We start from the raw sequence: 17,742 nt of genomic DNA on the forward strand, positions 1-17,742 counted from the left end.
ACTGAGCTGACTCCAGATTTTGAAGCACCTAATGGTTAAGTACACATGGCATACCAGGACTCCCAGCCTACAGTATTGACCTGAGTTACTTTTGCACTGTTTAACACTGTACTCTTAGATGACTTAATCACCCATTAACATGATGGAATATATGGAACTAAATGTGTAAAAAAACAGAGCCAGAGCGAGTTCAATAATCCTACATTGGAATATTTGCATTTTATTCCAAGGTTTGATTAGCTGTTGGAGCTTTTGCTAAAAGGCAGTTCAGTATCTCGATTAAGGATAATAGGGTTCAGGTAATTGAATCAAATGGAAATGATGTAGTGTAGATAACTGAAGACAAAACAAGTGTACTGCTCTGAAATTCAAACAGTGTATGTGTTATGTTATGTTAACTACTGTCCCATCCATAAGTCATAATCGTGGACAACAGCACCTGAAAGTATTATCTGTAATTAGATAATTTTGTTTGAAAAGCATTATACACATACAGTATTGCCATATAAACTGTGCTGTAGAACCTCTCCTCTCCCATATTATTCGATTTCATGAATATTAAATTGAACAAACTAAAGAGGCAACTTAAATGGCATAAAATATCAATACAAATCTTCCAGTACAATTATAAAGGCCCCCCCCAACAGGTGAAGGCACTTAGTGTCTCAACGGTTTAACTTGGCCTGAGATCAGAAGAATAAATACTGATTTTTAAATAGTGTTATACATTTCAAAGGCAGCAAAGGTAAAGGCTCTCCCTTCTAGATAAAGATGCCTCAAAACTCAAAGTGCAGTAATTGAAGATCGGTTAAAGGCCACTTGTGGTTTTTGGCTAAAAGAAGAAATGAGTTAAGTTTTCTCCAGTAAAATCTGGTTAAATCCACTGATTCCATCAGCCTTCTGTTCTGGACAAATGTCGGCGTACAGCAGAGGAGATCGCTGGAGGTGAAATTTGACTGATTGCTGTAGGTAAAAAGGAAAAGGGTTACGTGCTGTAAAACACATACAAGATACTGCCATCGGGCGTTTATACCGTAGATATTGCGATTTACAAAGGTCCATTAGCTTCAGTAGACATAACCTCAAAATGATTAGGCCTGTTGCTCATTTTGGAAACTTTGAAAGAGAAACCTCACTGCAAGGGCAGGGTTGTAGGTACAGTATTAACTGCACAGTCCTTTAATACTGTAAAAGAGTAGTATTAGTATTAGTAGTATGGAACTCTGTAGGCAAAATTGTACATTTTACCTCCGATGATAAAAAAAATGATTTTCATCACATGCACTCAAAAAATTTTTTTTGATTGAAAAATAATGGACTGACTCAGAAAAAAAAACGCCTTTGTTACTCAGGGAAGAGGTCATTCACAGACCTACCGACTAATTCTTCATCTCCAGGAAACAGTGGCTTACCCGTGGATGGGCTCTGATGGATGCTACCCCCTGGTCGAACTGGTTGGTCTCCACTTTGTAGTCTATCCTCCTGAAGGACAGCTGTAGACAGGCCATCAGAGACACCAGCTTCTGGAACCCGCTGGAGGTCACAGCTACGCTGGTGGCAGCGAACGAGGCCAGGGCCAGTCCAATGGGCCAGTTCTGGACCACCACCGGCTGTCCCTGGGGAAACTGGGCAGGTCTGGTGACCGGGATGGGGGAGCCTGGCAAGGATATGGTCACCTCCTCAATGTCCACTGCGTCGTCCAACTCTGCGTCCGCCAGTGCCTCCATCACAGCCTGCAGGACAACAAGCTTCACATGACTCCAAGGACGGGCACGGAGACTCGAGAGCTAGCAAAACTCATGGCGGGTAACGCCTTCTAACTCATTACGTGTGCATTTAGCAAACAGTACCATTATATATGATGCATCGATTTCAAATTAAAAAGCAGACATCAGCAGCTTAGCATGATGTACTGATGTGTAATTCTAACAAGTTTCAACTTATTTCTCATGAGCAACACCCTAGTAAGTCTTATGTTAACTAACAACATTGTCAAAACAAAGAATACAATATTTAGTATTTTAACTCACTTTATCCCAGGCAAGAAACAGTTATCCATAAATGTTAAAGATCGGCCATTTGTGCTGTGATATATTTAATCAACCACAGAAGCTGATTAAACACCAAGTGTTTTCTTACTCTCCAAGTTCTCCAAGCTCTTTGGATCACTGTTGCTGCAGTCTGCCATTTCAAGATCTCTCTCCTTGTTAACCAGGATCGGACACCTGACGAAAGAAATATCTTGTTACTGCTCTTCCCTGCACAACAATAACAGAAGCAAATGAGAAAGTACGATTTTAAACTGGTGATCACAAGGTTAAAGAATTAAATTAGAGTATGGCCTTTAATCATAAACTCTCCTCTCAACTTGCTGCGGATTGCAGTGTTACACTGAGGTTGGAATTGGGTTTTTAGAAATGTATGCGTCCTAGGTCTGCATTTAAAGAAATATTTTATTTTTTATTTAACTTGCCGGGGTATTCTCCAGCTCCCCTGTGATACTGTATTGCATAAAGCTGTTAGAAAACAGATGGAGAAGTGCCATCCTGCCTGGAGAAGCATTTGAACTATGAACCCTGAACCTTGTTACCTCTCTATTATTAGTCTTGTGCTTTTTCTTAACAGTAAAAGCAACCAGCTTCCTAATTGTCTTATATAGTTTTGTAGATGTTTCTGACCAACGACACTCATGACACTTTGTTAAGGGTCAGAACAGGCCGATTACAGTGGTACAAACCCGTGCAAGGCCCAGTTTAATATGGCTTCCTGCGAGTAGGTGATGGGAGTCAGGGGTTACCTGCTTGGATCAGTGTTGCCGCCCGCCTCTGTCTTTCCCGTTTTCTGTGGCAGTACCGCCGCCAGCAGCGCTGGATGGAGTAAGCTCTGCAGGCAAGAGCTCGGCCTCGCTCGATCTCCAGGCGCTCCAGCTGAGGTTCGAGAAGAGGCAAAGGGAAATCCGGCCCTCAGACCAGTCAGTGCAAGACAGCTGGTGGAAATGACCTTTTACATTACCCTCCATCTCCCAAAAAAGTGTCACATGCCCAGATATATCAATTAGTGTGCGTATCAGGAAGGCCAGATATATTACATAGTGTGTGAGCTGACTCTATTCTTGTTTCACAAACATTAGCATAGGAATTCATTTAGCAAACTGGTATTATCCAAACTTTTTTATAATGGCATCTAGTTAAGATGCAAAAAGTGCATACAACAGTTGCATAAAAGAACAGTAAAACCAAAGAAAACAGTAAGCACAGCTTTATGTACGTGCAGGGATTTTGCACAGTGCTAAGCATTTTCAGTGCTGCTACACAAACAGGAAGTAGTAACATAAGAGCATAGTAGTAAGGGTTATTCACAGGACTCTGTGGTTAGATACAGAATAGGTATATACAAGTCTCATCAACAAACATTACTGACAACAAAATTGTCTGACATCTGTGTTATTCTGCCAAGATGACTTTGGTACTCTCTTATCTGGAGAGCCTAACCTTGTAGTTCTGAGGACTGATCAGAAATGAACTTCTCATCACCTGAATGAAATGCACTTACCATGGCATGAGTGAGGAATACTTTGGTCTTCCCACAGTGCACCTGTGTAGAGCGCAGCCTGCCCTCTGAGGGGTCGAAGGGATCAAGAGGCTGCCCAGGCGTGACGAACCGGAGGACGTGACGGACTGCAGAGCCCAGCGTGTCCCTCTCATCTTCTGACCCTGGGCAGCAGAAACGGATTATCGACTCCCTTTCTTGATCACTCCAGACAGCCATTAACTACTACAAAACCAGCAGGTATTTCAAGATGCCTTGTGGTAATATGTAAAGATGCAATTCATTGTGGTCACACTGACCACTATCTTGTTTCTGCAAAATATTACAGAAGGTTCTTCAAACTTCCCATTATGATGATGTTTGTATTTGGCTGATGTTTTCACCCCATTCAAGTTGCAAAAGTTATGACTACCAGTTTCTGACACTCAGTACTCTAGCATCTGGGTAAAGTACCTAATCAAGATTACAGAGGCACTGTCTCCAACTGGGATCCGAGCCCAGGAGCCCTGAGCACTGAGCACTACTCCACAGTGCTGTGGCTGTCTCCACACACTGTACCTTTGATGTCTGTTCTGGATTCTGTGGCCCATGGTGCTGAACGCATGACTGAGTATACAAGGAGCAGTCATATCAACGCAAACCTCAGTCTCTTTCAGGATGGGACTAAGCTACCTGGATTAGATTGGACTGCAAAAGCTTAGCAAAAAACTAATTCAAGCAAGTTCCCTTAATTACACTGATTAACTGGTTCACATTCAGAACAGTTTAAATGGTTAAAGAAGGGACCATAATAGAAAAATGAAATGACAACTATTCATGCAGTGTTTTTTTTCACTCAAGATCATAATGACTAGGAAAGCAATGAATTCATAACCATGCTATTACCTTCCAATATCTGATTAAATTAGCTTCCTTAAAGCTGTGTAGTGCATGTGTATTTTATTTCTCATCTCCCACTTAGCAAAGCACTTTTCCACTACAGCTGCAGACAGGGCGGGAGGAAGAGCAGATTAGGAGAAGGATGAAACTGCAGTGAGGGGACGAGAGGAAGGAGAGAGGGAAAACAGCAGAAGAGTCAGTAAGGAGGTAAGGAGAGGTCTTTATAGGGCGAGACTTTACCAACTGAGCTTTTCTAAATGCAAAATCAAGGATAACATCAATGGATATAGGATGAATACTCCAGCACTAATGATTTATGGCTTAAGTTGAAATAGTTACATATATATTTCTCTTCAACACTCCAGTTTAGCCATTAAATCCATTTCATTTTTTAAAAATGTTTCATTGGATGTTCCATGCATGGGTGTCTATGAATCCATAAAGAATTTTGGAATTGTATACTGGAACATTTCTTACAGAGGCCTTTGTAGTAGATTACTCCTGGGCAACAGTTTAATAATTTAATCCATCCATTATGTGACAAACAAGCAATAGATATACCCAAATTCCACTGATCCATACCAGATCCTGTGTTTGACACACGATCTGAAAGTATTCAGTATTGTTTGAAATAATAATATGAGCTGCGCTTGAAAATCTCCATATCATTTCTGGTTTAAACTCCATAAACCCCAGACCGAAACTAAAGATATTCCTGAAAAGGAGACATACCACTTCCATTTGAAACAGAACTGATTTTAGAGAGGGTGATCAGTCCATAACGCTTCACGAAGCTTGGGTAAGGAATCCTGCAAATGGAAGGACAACACTTCAGTACTCCAGTTGGGATCAGTATCAGTACTTCATAACAGAGGGCTTGTCAGTGCTGGTTGAGTTTGTTTTTCAAAAAAACAAAAACAATCTCTGGCACAAGATCCAATAGAACAACAAAATGTAGAGATTTAGATGAAAGTGCTGTAAAGTCAGAGCTGTCTGATCTTGGCTCTGGAGGGCTGGTGTGTCTACAGACTAATTTGTAACACAGCTCTTAATGAGCTAAATCAGCTAGTAATTAATTGGACCTTAATTGGACCTTCAGGTACTGGAGTTTTTAATAGACCTAGAAAACCTGCAGAGACACAAACTCTGCAGGACCAGGACTGAACATCACTGTGTTGTAACAGCACCACCTATTGGATTTCAAATCAACAACATTTGCAGCAGGATGGAAAAGGAATGTCTTCTTTCTCTTTCACTGGGGCTCCTGTATCAGTATAAAAGAGGCAGGTGTATGACAAACAAAATCAATAAAGCATTGTAAACACAAAGATTTAAGTCTGGAGTTCTAAGAGATTTTAGTAGCTCTTGATGATGCTTTGTTGTGATGCAATCATCTCCATGCCTACCCAAGAGTACTTCGAATAAAGGAATAGGGTTCATCAGTTATTCAAGTCAAAGTAAATCAGAATTCCGACTACATGCCTGACTGGAAACCCTGCAGCACTGATATTGATGGTCTCCACAATACCGCAGGCCTCCAGCTGGGTAATGACCTGGAATCAGACAATACAGTCTTTAATGTGCTGCTGGGGACTCACAGCATATTTGCTCTGATGTCATCTCTACCATTAATACACAATACCCCCTGCAATGCAGCATTAAATGCCTTCAAGTAAATTTCACTGACTGAGTAAAGTCACTGACAGCACCCATAGTTGTGATCTGTACTCTGTCAGGTAGACCTCTACGACCCTGATGTTGTCTGTTGGGGCACGTGACATACAGTTTAGTTTATTGAACGGGGAGCATGAATATATGCACTTTGTAAGACAAGTGTCAAGTGTTTAAAATGCAATATTGTATTCTTGCACTTTACAGTACATGTATTGTATTTTTGCAATATACACAAGTTACCCAGGACAGCGCTTAAATCTATGAAAAACAGACCCCTGATTTTCCCTCTGGACAGACTATGCACAAATTAACCATCTCATTCATTTACTGCAGAGTCAAGAGTCTGGTCAGTTTCCAAAATAGAATAGAAACACTGAAATCCTCCCTCGTGAATGAAAACTCTCGCCAGGGGAACTGTCTCTTGCACACTGCTGCTCAGGTATGTCTAAACGCCCAGACGTACCTCCTCCTTCTTGAAGGTGAGTGGCCTGCAGTCGGTGTTGGGCTTGATACAGCGGGTGTAGTGAGGAGTGGTGCTGTGTAAGACACGCATCAGGCTCTCCAGCGAGCCCTGCAGACACACAGCACATTCATAGACTACAGGCCATACCGACGCATCCATGTCTGTACAGAAAATTAATTTACCCAAAAATGTATTCAAGTTTCCCCTCCTTAAAACATGAGACTAACTGATGCAGAGCTCTGCGAAACGTGCTTTCGACTAACTCAAACATAGACAGAGAAAACCCCCAAAACAAACCCAAATGTATCCGTAAAACAAGGAATAATGTTAGTTCTATATAATATGACTTGTAGACTGTTTTTCTTAAGAGTCATGGAATTTTCTTCTGGTGTAAAAAGCCGATATAAAACATCTTCACAAGAAGCAACAGTGGTGAACATCCTGAAACGGCGAAGCACTCGTGCACCTTGAACTTGGAGACGACAGTGATGACTTTGCTGTGCCCCTTGCTGTCACTCTGCTCCTGATTATTCTCAGAGAACAGACTGTGGAGGAGCGCGTCCTGGGACCTCCGGAGCACAAGGACAAGCTCAGGGGGCACGAGGTCCTGCAACAGACATGCCAAGACTCAGTGATGCGCGTGCAAGCCAACACTACACTGATCTGCTCGGCCCCCATCTTCATTACAGCTGACTCCACTCTTCTTCTGAACCAATCAGAGCAAACCCGGCTCGATTCGGAAAGCATTGCAGAGAGGTGCCAGAGTGACTCTGGAGAGGCCCGGGTAAAGACCCAGGGCGGCCAGCTCTCTTCCTCACAGGGCCCAGGGATCCATCACTGACAGGGGGCGTTTACAGTGGCCAGCTGAGCTTTTCACGCCCGTCTTCGGGGGAATTATGGTTGAGCGATGCAACAAAGACATGACCAAACCAATTGTAAATGGTCAAGACAAGAAAATTGGCAAACTGGGTTGTTTAAAAGCTAAAAAAATAACACTGCAAACCACACTGAAACTATGCTAGTCTGTCACACAAGTTTGTTTTACCCAGTAACTGAACTGCATCACTGGAAATGTCTGGTGTTAAAAAACGAATACAGAGTCCTGTCCTTCTGAGCATGCAGTACTTGCCTTGTTTTTCTCCACCATGCCCTCGATCTGGTAGCTGACCTGCCCTGCGTAGTGGGACACGGTGAAGTGGGGTGTGTCGCTGAGCTTGTCCCAGCTCACACAGGCCTTGCCGGACAGAGCCTTCTCCAGCCGGGTCTCGAACTGCTTGGCATCAGAGGGCCGGTTGAGGCGACACTCCTGCGATTCATCCAGAAAGACAAGTCCACTAAACCACTGCCTACAGCAGGCTAAAAGTCAATGACCTGCGAGAATATAAAATGCACTGACTGACATTTAGGGATCACACTCCATTTCATTCGGGTCGTTTCACATCAACTCTTAAGGACCTAATTAATCACTGTCAAAATAATTGCTTTGGATACCCAAAATTTTGAATTCCGAGTAAAATTCAAAGGTTCTTTTGGATCAAGATCAGGAGTTGCCTACCGATCTACTGCTCATTTTTCATCATCTAATTGTAAACCAAACAGCCAGCTCCTACAAATCTTTTTTTCATTTTTGTTTTATTATTTGAGTTGCCTGAAGGCTGTGGTCTTCCGCATTGTTTTATTAAAGGATTTGGCATAGTTTACTCCTGATGTCGCTCGGTTTGCTCGGACAGGTCCCTGCTCGTCACCCTTCGAGCCGACCCCAGACTAACGGGAGACGGGAATCGGCCGGCGTCTTGCCTCGTTCAGCAGGGAGAAGACACTGGGGGGGGGCCCCTCGATGAGGTCCAGACCGCTCTGGTTGTCCTGATAGCTGATGAAGGACCACTCCAGCCCCTCGGCCGCGTACTCCTCCTGCATCGCACACACAGTGGGGAGGGAAGGAGCCGGCACTGAAACGCTCATTAATGCTTCAACACAGGTGTGCATGCATTCAAATCTAGGATTAAACGTAAATAAATGAATCAGAAACCAATGGATTCTTTCCCATAGGAGAGCACTGGAGTACCTGCTGGGCTTTCAGATAATGGGCCACAAAGTGCTGCTGCAGCTTCTCGTTGGCATAGTTGATGCACAGCTGCTCCAGGTTATTTTGGTGGAAACACTCAAAGCCATAGACGTCCAGCAGACCTGCCACCACCACAGAGAGGACAGTCACAGTCACGGATAAGTGATCCATGTACTTTTGCACATACCGTTCAAAGAAGCACTGAAGGCAATTACAGAACACTCTACCACACAAGACAAAGCCATCAGTAACAGCCTGATCCATGCATGAATGCAGGCTCTGATTAGCTTTGCCTGTTGTTATTGCTACATCTTGCAAGGGTTTTAATCACACTGATGCTTTTCAATAGCACGGCCATTTGTTTAGCTTCAATCACTGTTTAAGAATCATTTTGATAAAAATCCAAGTCTGTACCTATGAAATTACACCAGCTGGATGAATCTGCACAAATGCTTTGGTTTATGAATGCGACTATCCAGTCAAAAATGCTGTAGAGAGAAAAAGAGAGAAAAAAACCTTTTAAATTACGGTTTATCATCCCGATGAAGCCAAGTGTCCTGCAATCTGACCAAACATATAATTTGTTCACATTACTCCTTCCAGCTAGTAATAAACATATTGTTGATGTTCTCTTGACCTATCATCAGGGCACTATCATGATTGTTCCTGAACGTCTTTTTCCATGACTTAACTCTAGTCCAAGCTTCAATTCTGTAACAGTGCTTTCCTATAAATAACTATGCGTATGATACGGTTTAAGATCAGAAGACAGAGGAACTGTTTCAACAGCGTTTGTTTCTGACCTCAATGAAAACTGCTCCTCTGTTATTCACACACAATGCAATCAAGAGGTACAGCAGAGCGTTTTAATACTAGCAGGATGAGATGTTGTAAAGCTGCTTAGTGAAACAAAGTGTATAAAAGCATGCAGGTTTTGGGATTTTGCTCTTCACTTCCCCTTGGAGAGATCAGTCTCCCACCCTGTTCTCCAGTAGAGTGGGGCTTGATAGCGGGGGCTCCTGGTGACACTCACTGGGCATAGATGACTTTGGCCAAGCAATCTCTTCTCATGCTGCACTCCGTCTGCGAGCAGGGCTTCATCACGGTGTGCTGCTGTCTCCCAGCTCGGATGGTTCTTACTCTCAGACAGCTCAGCAGCTCCTCTGCTGGCACCCTCAGCAGGCAGGCAGCGTTCTGAAGGAAATCTAGAGAGAGAAGGAGATGGAAAAGAAGAGGTAAAGGTGAGAAGTGCAGCTGGGGAGCAAACTGAAAAACAATGCTCACTAAGAAATCCATGGCTAGCCAGACCGTGCAGGACATTAGAAAGGACACACCTTGACAAACACTGTGAATCTTGACTTCATCTGTGCAATGTGGGCTACACTAACACAAGGGGTAGCAAAAAAGCAAACCTTTGGATTGTTCTTGAAGTTCGCATGGCTGAGACTCATCGGGCGGATAACTGAACTGCACATTCCCCAGCTGCAGCAGGGCAGCTAAAACCTGGTGCAAAGGAATTAAAATCAAAGTTTATGAAACCGATCATTTTGGGGTTGAGACTGAAACAAGGCACGATCTATAAAAGAAGATTTCACCCAGGCCAAATGACTTTCTCCCTTCTTATAAAAATAATTGAATATTTCAAGATGAGCAGTACTTTCCACATGGAAATGGCTGCCTTAATCTATCAGCGGGGCATTTACATGATTTTTCCTCAGCTTGTAATACTCAGCAAATACTCTGATCAGAATGATGCAATGGGGAAAAAACCCTCAGAACTTGTTCTCCATAATATACACAAAGAAAGGTGATTAAAAGCATGCTTAAACTTCATACTGGATATTTAACATTAATATTAATTTTCTCTGCATTACAGGCCCATAATGCCCGTTAATTACCTGGAATATCTGTCCCTGAACCTCTTTGTGAACGCCCAAGTGCAACATGGCAGCTCTGGTTTCCTCAAAGCAGTCTTCTGCAATGAAAGAACAAGGTGATTGTAGCCATTAAGACAAGCAGGGTGGCCTAAGCCTTCCCAAAGATGGGGTGAAGTTTGCTTGTTGCCTTAAGGGGAAAGCCTAAGCACAAGTGAACCGATTACCTTCGAGGGTTCTGTCGGCGTTTGGCAGCCAGAGGAACTGCCCAGCAGCAGGCATCTTCCATTCCTGCCTCTCCTCCTGTGTGGCCCCCTTCATCATCTACAGACAGCGAGGACGGTGCGAAATCAATAACACTAAAACAGCCTGATCCTCGTGCAAGAGCCTCAAGGCCGGACTCCTCACTACACTTCCAAGCACACATGACAGGGAACAAGCGTGTACAGTCACCTGGTAAAATATGTGGAAATTGCGCTCGCCCGGAGCTTGGCAGGCCACTCTGGTCTTTTCCAGCAGGTATGTCTGTACAGATGCCCCCACTAACTGCTGCGACCTGGAGGTCAAATATCGGGAGAAAACATGGACCACCGCAATGGGGGCTTCAGTACATTAAAAAATGAAATTCTTCTGCAATTCTTTCTCCTGTGAAAGGAGACCACTATTCAGCATATATTAACCGCTCAGTACTCCAGTTATAAATAAAGCTGAAGACAGTATGATTAAATACTCACTGTCTGTTTAAAATTGAATAGCAAATCACTGCTTCCCATTATATCTTTATGTTACCCACACTTGCCCTGGGTTTATCCTGTCCTTTATGTTGCAAAACTCAAGTTTGCAGTGAGGCATGTGCAGTGATTGTTATTCATAGTTTGTGCGCGATCTGATGAGCATACTGTATATGAACATCTATGCAGTCACAGCTGTGGATTGGTGTATATTTCCATATTCTTACAAGGCACGCATCCCTTTGATGTGAGGTTTGGCCACTTTATACTTAGATGTAACAGCCTTGTGAAGAACACAGACAATCTGCACGAGGAGCTGACATTGCAGACAGTCCGACCAACCTGTTGAGCTGGAGCTGAATGTATTTCCCAAACCGACTGCTGTTGTGGTTCCTCAAGGTGCACGCGTTCCCTGCGGAGAAGGAAGGCCTCACATCAGCCTACTGCGAGCTACACTGCCTGACACAACAGTGGTCACCACAGAGAAATATTACACACACAACCCTGAAGAAAGGGTTAAAAATGCTTGAAAGGTACAATAATCTGATGTTTCTAGGGCATTATTATTCCCAAATACATTAACGTTTTTTATACACACATCCATTTCTTTTTTAATATACTAGTAGGAAAATTAACATTCAAATTTTTGTTCACAGAACATTTGTTCACATTGTGTTCCATGTAACAGCTTGGGAAACTCCACTCTGTTGCAGAAACCAGCTCCTTAATTGATTTAATTAATAGTTATCAGGATCAAAACACAATTAAGGCACTGGTCGCTTTCAATTGCTTTTAATTTGTTTTTTAATTGAAGTGCTACAATTGAAGGCCGACTGAAAGGGCAGCAAGCTGGCCAGGATGACAAACCCCAAACACGCAGTGGGAGTAATTCCGCAAAACACAGACTCACCAAAGGCCTCCATTATGGGGTTGGAGTCCAGCACTCTCCTCTCTATTCTTTCCACCGTGTCCTGAGCTTTCTGGGAAGACCGGGAAGCAGCGACAGTGGCGTAGTACTTCATGAGGCAGCGAGAGGTCCAGGTCTGCAAATAAAACGCAAGGTCTTGAAGTGCACCGCAGCTCTTGAACTGGCCCCCTGCAGCAATGATATCGCTCCTGAGCTGTCCCTGACAGCATGAAGATAAGATCACTTTTGGCCCTATACAATTTCTTGCATTAGGAATGTGTCTTTTCGCATACCCCAGCTTGCTCTCCATGAGACACACAGACGGGGAGAGAAGCTGGGGGTCAGAGCGCAGGGTCAGCCATTTATACAGCACCCCTGGAGCAGCTGGGGTGAAGGGCCTTGCTCAGGGGCCCAATGGAGTAGGATTCCTCTGCCAGCAACAGGATTTGAACCGGCACCCTCCCAGCCACAGGTGCAGATCCTGAGCCACAGAGCCACTGCTCTGCCCATCACAAGCCTCACCTTCTCTTATCTTACCTTCCCCGCGCCGCTCTCTCCACTGACTACGAGGGACTGGTTCACAGGCTCCACCTGCCCTTGCACGTTCCTGTACGCCTGCTCAGCAACGATGAAGATGTGAGGTTTGAACTCCTGGGACAGTGAAGAGCCCACACCAGAAACTGTCAACCTTTTCTTGGTGGAAATACATGTTTGAAGCTATCCATAAATGCACAAGCAAAGCATTGTGTGCTATTAGTTATTTTTTTTAATCTTTCCATCTAAATTATAAATTAAAGCTACTTCAAGAACAGTGGTTCTGGTGTACTTATGTGTCTGCAGGTTCCTGTTCCAACTGGGCTCTTAATCTCCAGTGTTAATTGGACCGGTAACTGATGTCTTGCTAGTTTAGACTTTTTTTTCTGCACTCTGCCCTAGGCTTTAGCACATGAAAAGCAGTCTCTACTTGCTAATTAAGAATTTGCTCCCTTATTTCAGACTAAACAGCTCTTAGTAGGTGATCAATTACTATTATTTCTATGCCCTTTAATACAGGTTAGGAACACAAACTGTGAGCTTCGCACCTGTGGCCGAGCTGCTGAGTGATATTCCTTCATCACATCCGGGGAGTAGAGCTGAGGGATGGGCTGGAAGGGGTTCAGTGCCACCAGGGTACAGCCTGCATGTGTGTAGAACACCCTAGCGCAATACCTGGCCTGCAGGCATTTCAAAACTACAGGAAAAAAGACCAGGAATTAGACCTGCTGTCAGGTAATTATAATAATAATCCTTACACTCATATAGTGCTCCATTCAAAGCCCTTTACCCTTAATGGTAGAGGTAACGGGGATCCCCTCCTCCACCACCAGTGTGTCCCCCACCTGGATGATGTGACGGCAGCCATAGTGCGCCAGTATTCTCCCCACACACCAGCTCTCAGTGGGGAGGAGAGCAGAGTGATGAAGCCAGTTCAGAGATGGGGGTTATAAGGAGGCCATTATGTGGTAAAGGCCAGAGGGAACTTTGGCCAGGACTCCAGGGTTACACCCCTGCCTTTTTTAGAAATACCCTGGGATTTTTAATGAGCAGAGAGTCAGAACCTCAGTTTTACATCTCATCTGAAAGATGGCGCCTTACAGTATAGCATCCCCATCACTATACTGGGGCACTGGGACCCACACAGCGCCCCTACTGGCCCCACTAACACCTCTTCCAGCAGCAGCCTTAGCTTTCCCAGGAGGTCTCCTATCCAGGTACTGGCCAGGCTCACACTGCTGAGCTTCAGGGGGTTGTCAGTTGTGAGTTGCAGGGTGATTTAGCTGCGACACTACATTATGGAATAACATATCATCCTGGTGATGCAGAGTTTTATGCACATTAAAATAAAAGGTTGCTAAATTCACCGTGTTTTGCATGTATATATCCAGATAACAATAACAGGAGTGTAATTGAATTAAGCATCACTACAAAGTCAAAACCAATCTGGATAGTCTCACTGCCCCTAATTTTCAGATTCTTCACCAATTCAATGATACCATCAATGTGTTCACGTGCCCACAAAGGAGGATACCTGTAGTGGTGGTCACAGGGTTGACTTTGGTTAGGTCATCGTAGGTGTGCAGCTGACTTTCGTCGATCAGGAAGTTTTGGAGATCACCCTCCAGCGAGTCATCGAGAGAGGGATGAGGGGATGGAATCGTCTTTATGGAGCAGAAATACAGGGATCAAAAGGAAAAAAACAAATGGTTACCAGCCTTGGTTCTAGAGGGTCAGTGACTGTCCTAAACTATAAGTATTCAAGGAATCTGTGTTTCTGCACAATGCTACTCTGTTAAGGTTAAAAAGAGCTTTTTAATGCAGTCAAAAAAACACACGTTGCACCTAAACATTTTAAGCCAATGACTTGGAAAACAAACCAATACAATGACAATCCGATGCAAAACCTTCCGAATTCCTAGCCTGAACTATTGTTTATCGCGCTGGTCTCATGACTGCAAGGACCTGGTTTAGGTTAGCATCCCTGCTGTGGTCGCTGCTGTTGCAAGCTGGGGCAGAGTACGTTACTCCACTGGTCCCATCCACACATCTGAACGAAGGAGTGTCAGCTTTGCAGCAGGGAGTCTCCAAGCAATAGACTGGGTGCGTATTACACACTCAAGGCTAGACTTTTTTTTTTCCTTCATCACAACAACTCTTACACACTTCCTCAAAGGTATATACTAGTAGAAATGTGTTCATATGTTCATGAGACTTGAACAATGGGGATATACTGTACTGATACTACTGATATACTGATGTACACATGCTGTCCACATATTCCATCTGATCAAGAGGAAGGCTGCAGCTGGCTTTTATTACAACCAAATAAAAGCTTTGCTCCGAAATGCTGAATTCAAGAATCGATTCAGCTCACAAAACTCTGGAGAAAAGGCAATGATGTGGACAAACGCTTGGGAGTGCAAATCACCTTCCAAAACACCCCGCAGAATAAAAAGCAGAGCAAGTGCAGAAAAAGGAATGAGTTCAGTTTTAAATCAAGCAATTGGGCATGTATACGGACACTGGAAAATCCCTGGTGTGTATCATTAGATCTAAATGGAGAAAATAACTATGTACAGCATCTCAGTGTTGCTCGGTGACTGTAAAGTGGAAAAAACAGGCTGGATCTCCCTGTGTCCCAACTGCATTCCCCTCCAGGGTGCGGCACTGCGGAGGAGCAGGGAGAATTAAAACCGCAGCGAGTTCGTTCTTGTCTTCCACAGCGACATGTGCGCCGCTGTTCTCAATCGGCTCCACACCGGGCAGCTTCCCTCACCGGCCCCCAGGCTGAACTCCCTCTGCACCTCTGCGGCCACAATAGAGCTACGCCAAGATATCTCTCCAATAAAAAAAAAGGAAAAAGAAAAACTCCCCCTCCCCCCACCACCACTTTGATTAGCTGGGACAGACACAAGCTCTCATTCAATCCCCACAAGTACACACCAGATTTCCATCTCTCGGAAATCTGATTTTGTCAAGACTTGGCACGATAACATAACAATACATGTGCTGCATTCGGACTCAATGAAAGAATATGCTTGTCTCTGTGACAGACTGGGAGTCGATTAAAGAAAGAAACTGATTAGAAAGGCAAAGGCTCAAGGTGCCTGTAAACAACCTACAGAAATTAGAAGCAGAAATCTGCAGAGGTGCCTTCTGCGGATTAGCTCCTAGTCTAAAAAACACACACGCACTTAGCAGGTACACTGACTCCACATAGGTAGCCTAACTGTATTAAACGACTTCAAGAAGATTTGAATTGCAGCTCTTTCCAAATCCAAATAAAAATATTTGTCATTAAAAAAATAACTGAATTTTTTTTTTCCCTCACCTCTAGCTCAGCCTACATCCTAGAATTTTATCCCCTAGTCCTGCAAGCCACTGTGTCCTGGAAACCCAGTTACCTGTGGGCTATTAGGTAATTGGATTACAGAGTTCACAGCATGTGAAAAGGACACAAATAAACTATGCCGGCACTTTTCAACACTGCCTCCCCTGCCGGTCAGCCATTCACCTGCAGCACGTCAGAAAAAAGTCAAGACAAAACAGGCGGTATCATACAGAGCCTGTGGTTCAATTGTGCCTTTATTTCAAAAATCAAGTTGTTAAAATTTACATTGGAAAAAAAGCTAATCTGAAAGTACAGACACTGCATTATCGAAATCACAACCGAAATCCGCGTCATTTATTTAACAGGATAAATAGCAAAAGTAGGTGAACATTAATGAATGGGAAGACTATCAGTTTTGACCCTCTGTTTCTAAACACAGGATATGGGAGTATTTTAGAACTTTGATTTGTCTAAGAATTGGGTGTTTGTTTGTTTTTTTTAGTTTTTAGTAGATGTTTAGACCAGATACTTCATTAAGATACTATTCGGATGACTAATATATGGTTCCTTACATCATCAGCCACAACGCTTTGAGACTCTTGGAAAAACGCTGAGAAATCTAGTCATTAAAAGCTTGTGCAAAAAGCCCTTCAGCCACGCAGTAGAAACGAAATGTGTTCGTGTGCCGCAGATTAATTTAGTCGCGACTTCTTGGGAAAAAAATAACTGTTAAAGCACTTTCAAACACAACCCGAATACTTAGTGATGTTATGAGAATAGCACTTCTGCACCGAGCGACAATGGTCTGGATGTGATTGGGATGATCTGCATGCGATCACGATTTCGCAGCCGAAAAGAGGAATATTAGATTCTGCATCAATTATTCTGAAGTCATTTCTCCGCGCACCTTAAACACCAGATAAATAACGACAGCGGTGCTTCGGGCACAAATTACCGTTTTTTTTTTTGCTACACGACCAGCGGCAGGACCGATCTCTGTCCACCCCCAGTTTAACGCAGCATAACTTTAAGTGGAAAAAAAAAATAGATCTCCCGGAATTTTCCATATTATATGCAGTGTTCAGCCAGGAGTTGTTCCAAACTTTTTTTTTTAAATGTCACATCAGCTCAACGTCCCCCCAGTTCAATCTTAAATACGTATTCCCCTCATCCCCGAGAAGATATACTTGAAAAACTTTTTTCCACCTTTATTATTAAAGCATTTAATAACGTTTCTCTCAAAATGACCACGCGTTATGTTCAGCGATGGTCCGAACCATCGGTATAAGAAACCCTCTAGGGAAAACTACATAAAGAAAAGCTTGAATCCCTCTTTCTTTTGGAGAATCCTAAATGACTCGTGTCCCCAGAACTAAAACCGGGTTGATCAGAAAGCGATCTGTACCTTTTTCTGGGATCCTGGGCGCCGGGCTGGTCGGTATTCCCACCCTCGGCTCCCGGCTCCAGCCCCGACCTCCTCCGGTCCGTCGGGAAGAGCTCTCCTGCTGCTTCCCCGCTGCTTCGGCTTGGCGCTCGCCATCGCTTTAATCGCCACACGCTCGTTTTCTCACGACCCCCTTCTTCTTTCGCCCAAACTACTACCTCTCTCTCCCGTCCAAGGTATCACCTTACTCCCTCCATGTCGCGAAACCGCTGTGAAGGGCAAAACCGCCCCCGCCGCTCCGACCGCACTCAAACTCAGCCCGGTGGACAATCCAGGTGTAAAACGTCA

The 17,742-nt window shown here is 43.9% G+C and overlaps 1 protein-coding gene and 1 long non-coding RNA gene across 3 annotated transcripts; one reads left to right on the forward strand and one right to left on the reverse strand.

Annotated features, from left to right (window-relative positions):
- Positions 1 to 189: 189 nt before the first annotated feature.
- Positions 190 to 17,742, reverse strand: LOC102690362 (unconventional myosin-XIX). Of its 2 annotated transcripts, XM_006640997.3 has the most exons (24): positions 17,416 to 17,742; positions 14,211 to 14,340; positions 13,225 to 13,373; positions 12,680 to 12,793; positions 12,146 to 12,278; positions 11,578 to 11,647; positions 10,958 to 11,060; positions 10,732 to 10,828; positions 10,529 to 10,605; positions 10,043 to 10,133; positions 9,664 to 9,835; positions 9,045 to 9,118; positions 8,631 to 8,752; positions 8,363 to 8,476; positions 7,695 to 7,871; positions 7,032 to 7,172; positions 6,566 to 6,673; positions 5,911 to 5,981; positions 5,161 to 5,237; positions 3,553 to 3,713; positions 2,798 to 2,927; positions 2,140 to 2,225; positions 1,413 to 1,733; positions 190 to 963 (listed from the first exon to the last, which is right to left on the reverse strand). In XM_006640997.3, exons 1-24 carry the CDS (start codon positions 17,548 to 17,550, stop codon positions 850 to 852), a joined length of 2,967 nt encoding a protein of 988 aa, XP_006641060.2. In that variant the 5' UTR covers positions 17,551 to 17,742; the 3' UTR covers positions 190 to 849. The 2 variants fall into 2 exon arrangements, 1 of the variants encoding a protein (XP_006641060.2); XR_001480836.2 differs by lacking the exons at positions 190 to 963; positions 1,413 to 1,733; positions 2,140 to 2,225; positions 2,798 to 2,927 and adding an exon at positions 4,435 to 4,576 and having other exon boundaries at positions 3,625 to 3,713.
- Positions 3,596 to 4,693, forward strand: LOC107079944 (uncharacterized). The gene is made up of 2 exons (XR_001480837.2): positions 3,596 to 3,789; positions 4,532 to 4,693. It is a non-coding gene; the product is annotated as an uncharacterized lncRNA (long non-coding RNA).

The sequence above is a fragment of the Lepisosteus oculatus genome, chromosome 26, assembly GCF_040954835.1.
Source record: "Lepisosteus oculatus isolate fLepOcu1 chromosome 26, fLepOcu1.hap2, whole genome shotgun sequence".
NCBI classification, from domain to species: Eukaryota; Metazoa; Chordata; class Actinopteri; order Semionotiformes; family Lepisosteidae; genus Lepisosteus; species Lepisosteus oculatus.

What these genes read in the sequence shown, in the direction of transcription:
- LOC102690362 (XM_006640997.3), bottom strand. Translation starts at nt 17,550, where the DNA reads ATGGCGAGCGCCAAGCCGAAGCAGCGGGGAAGCAGCAGGAGAGCTCTT. An exon ending in GCCAAAGTCATCTATGCCCA is followed by an intron (nt 9,119 to 9,663) that starts GTGAGTGTCACC and finishes TTCTCTCTACAG; the next exon opens with CATTTTTGACTGGATAGTCG. An exon ending in GCATGGTGGAGAAAAACAAG is followed by an intron (nt 7,173 to 7,694) that starts GCAAGTACTGCA and finishes TGTCTGTTGCAG; the next exon opens with GACCTCGTGCCCCCTGAGCT.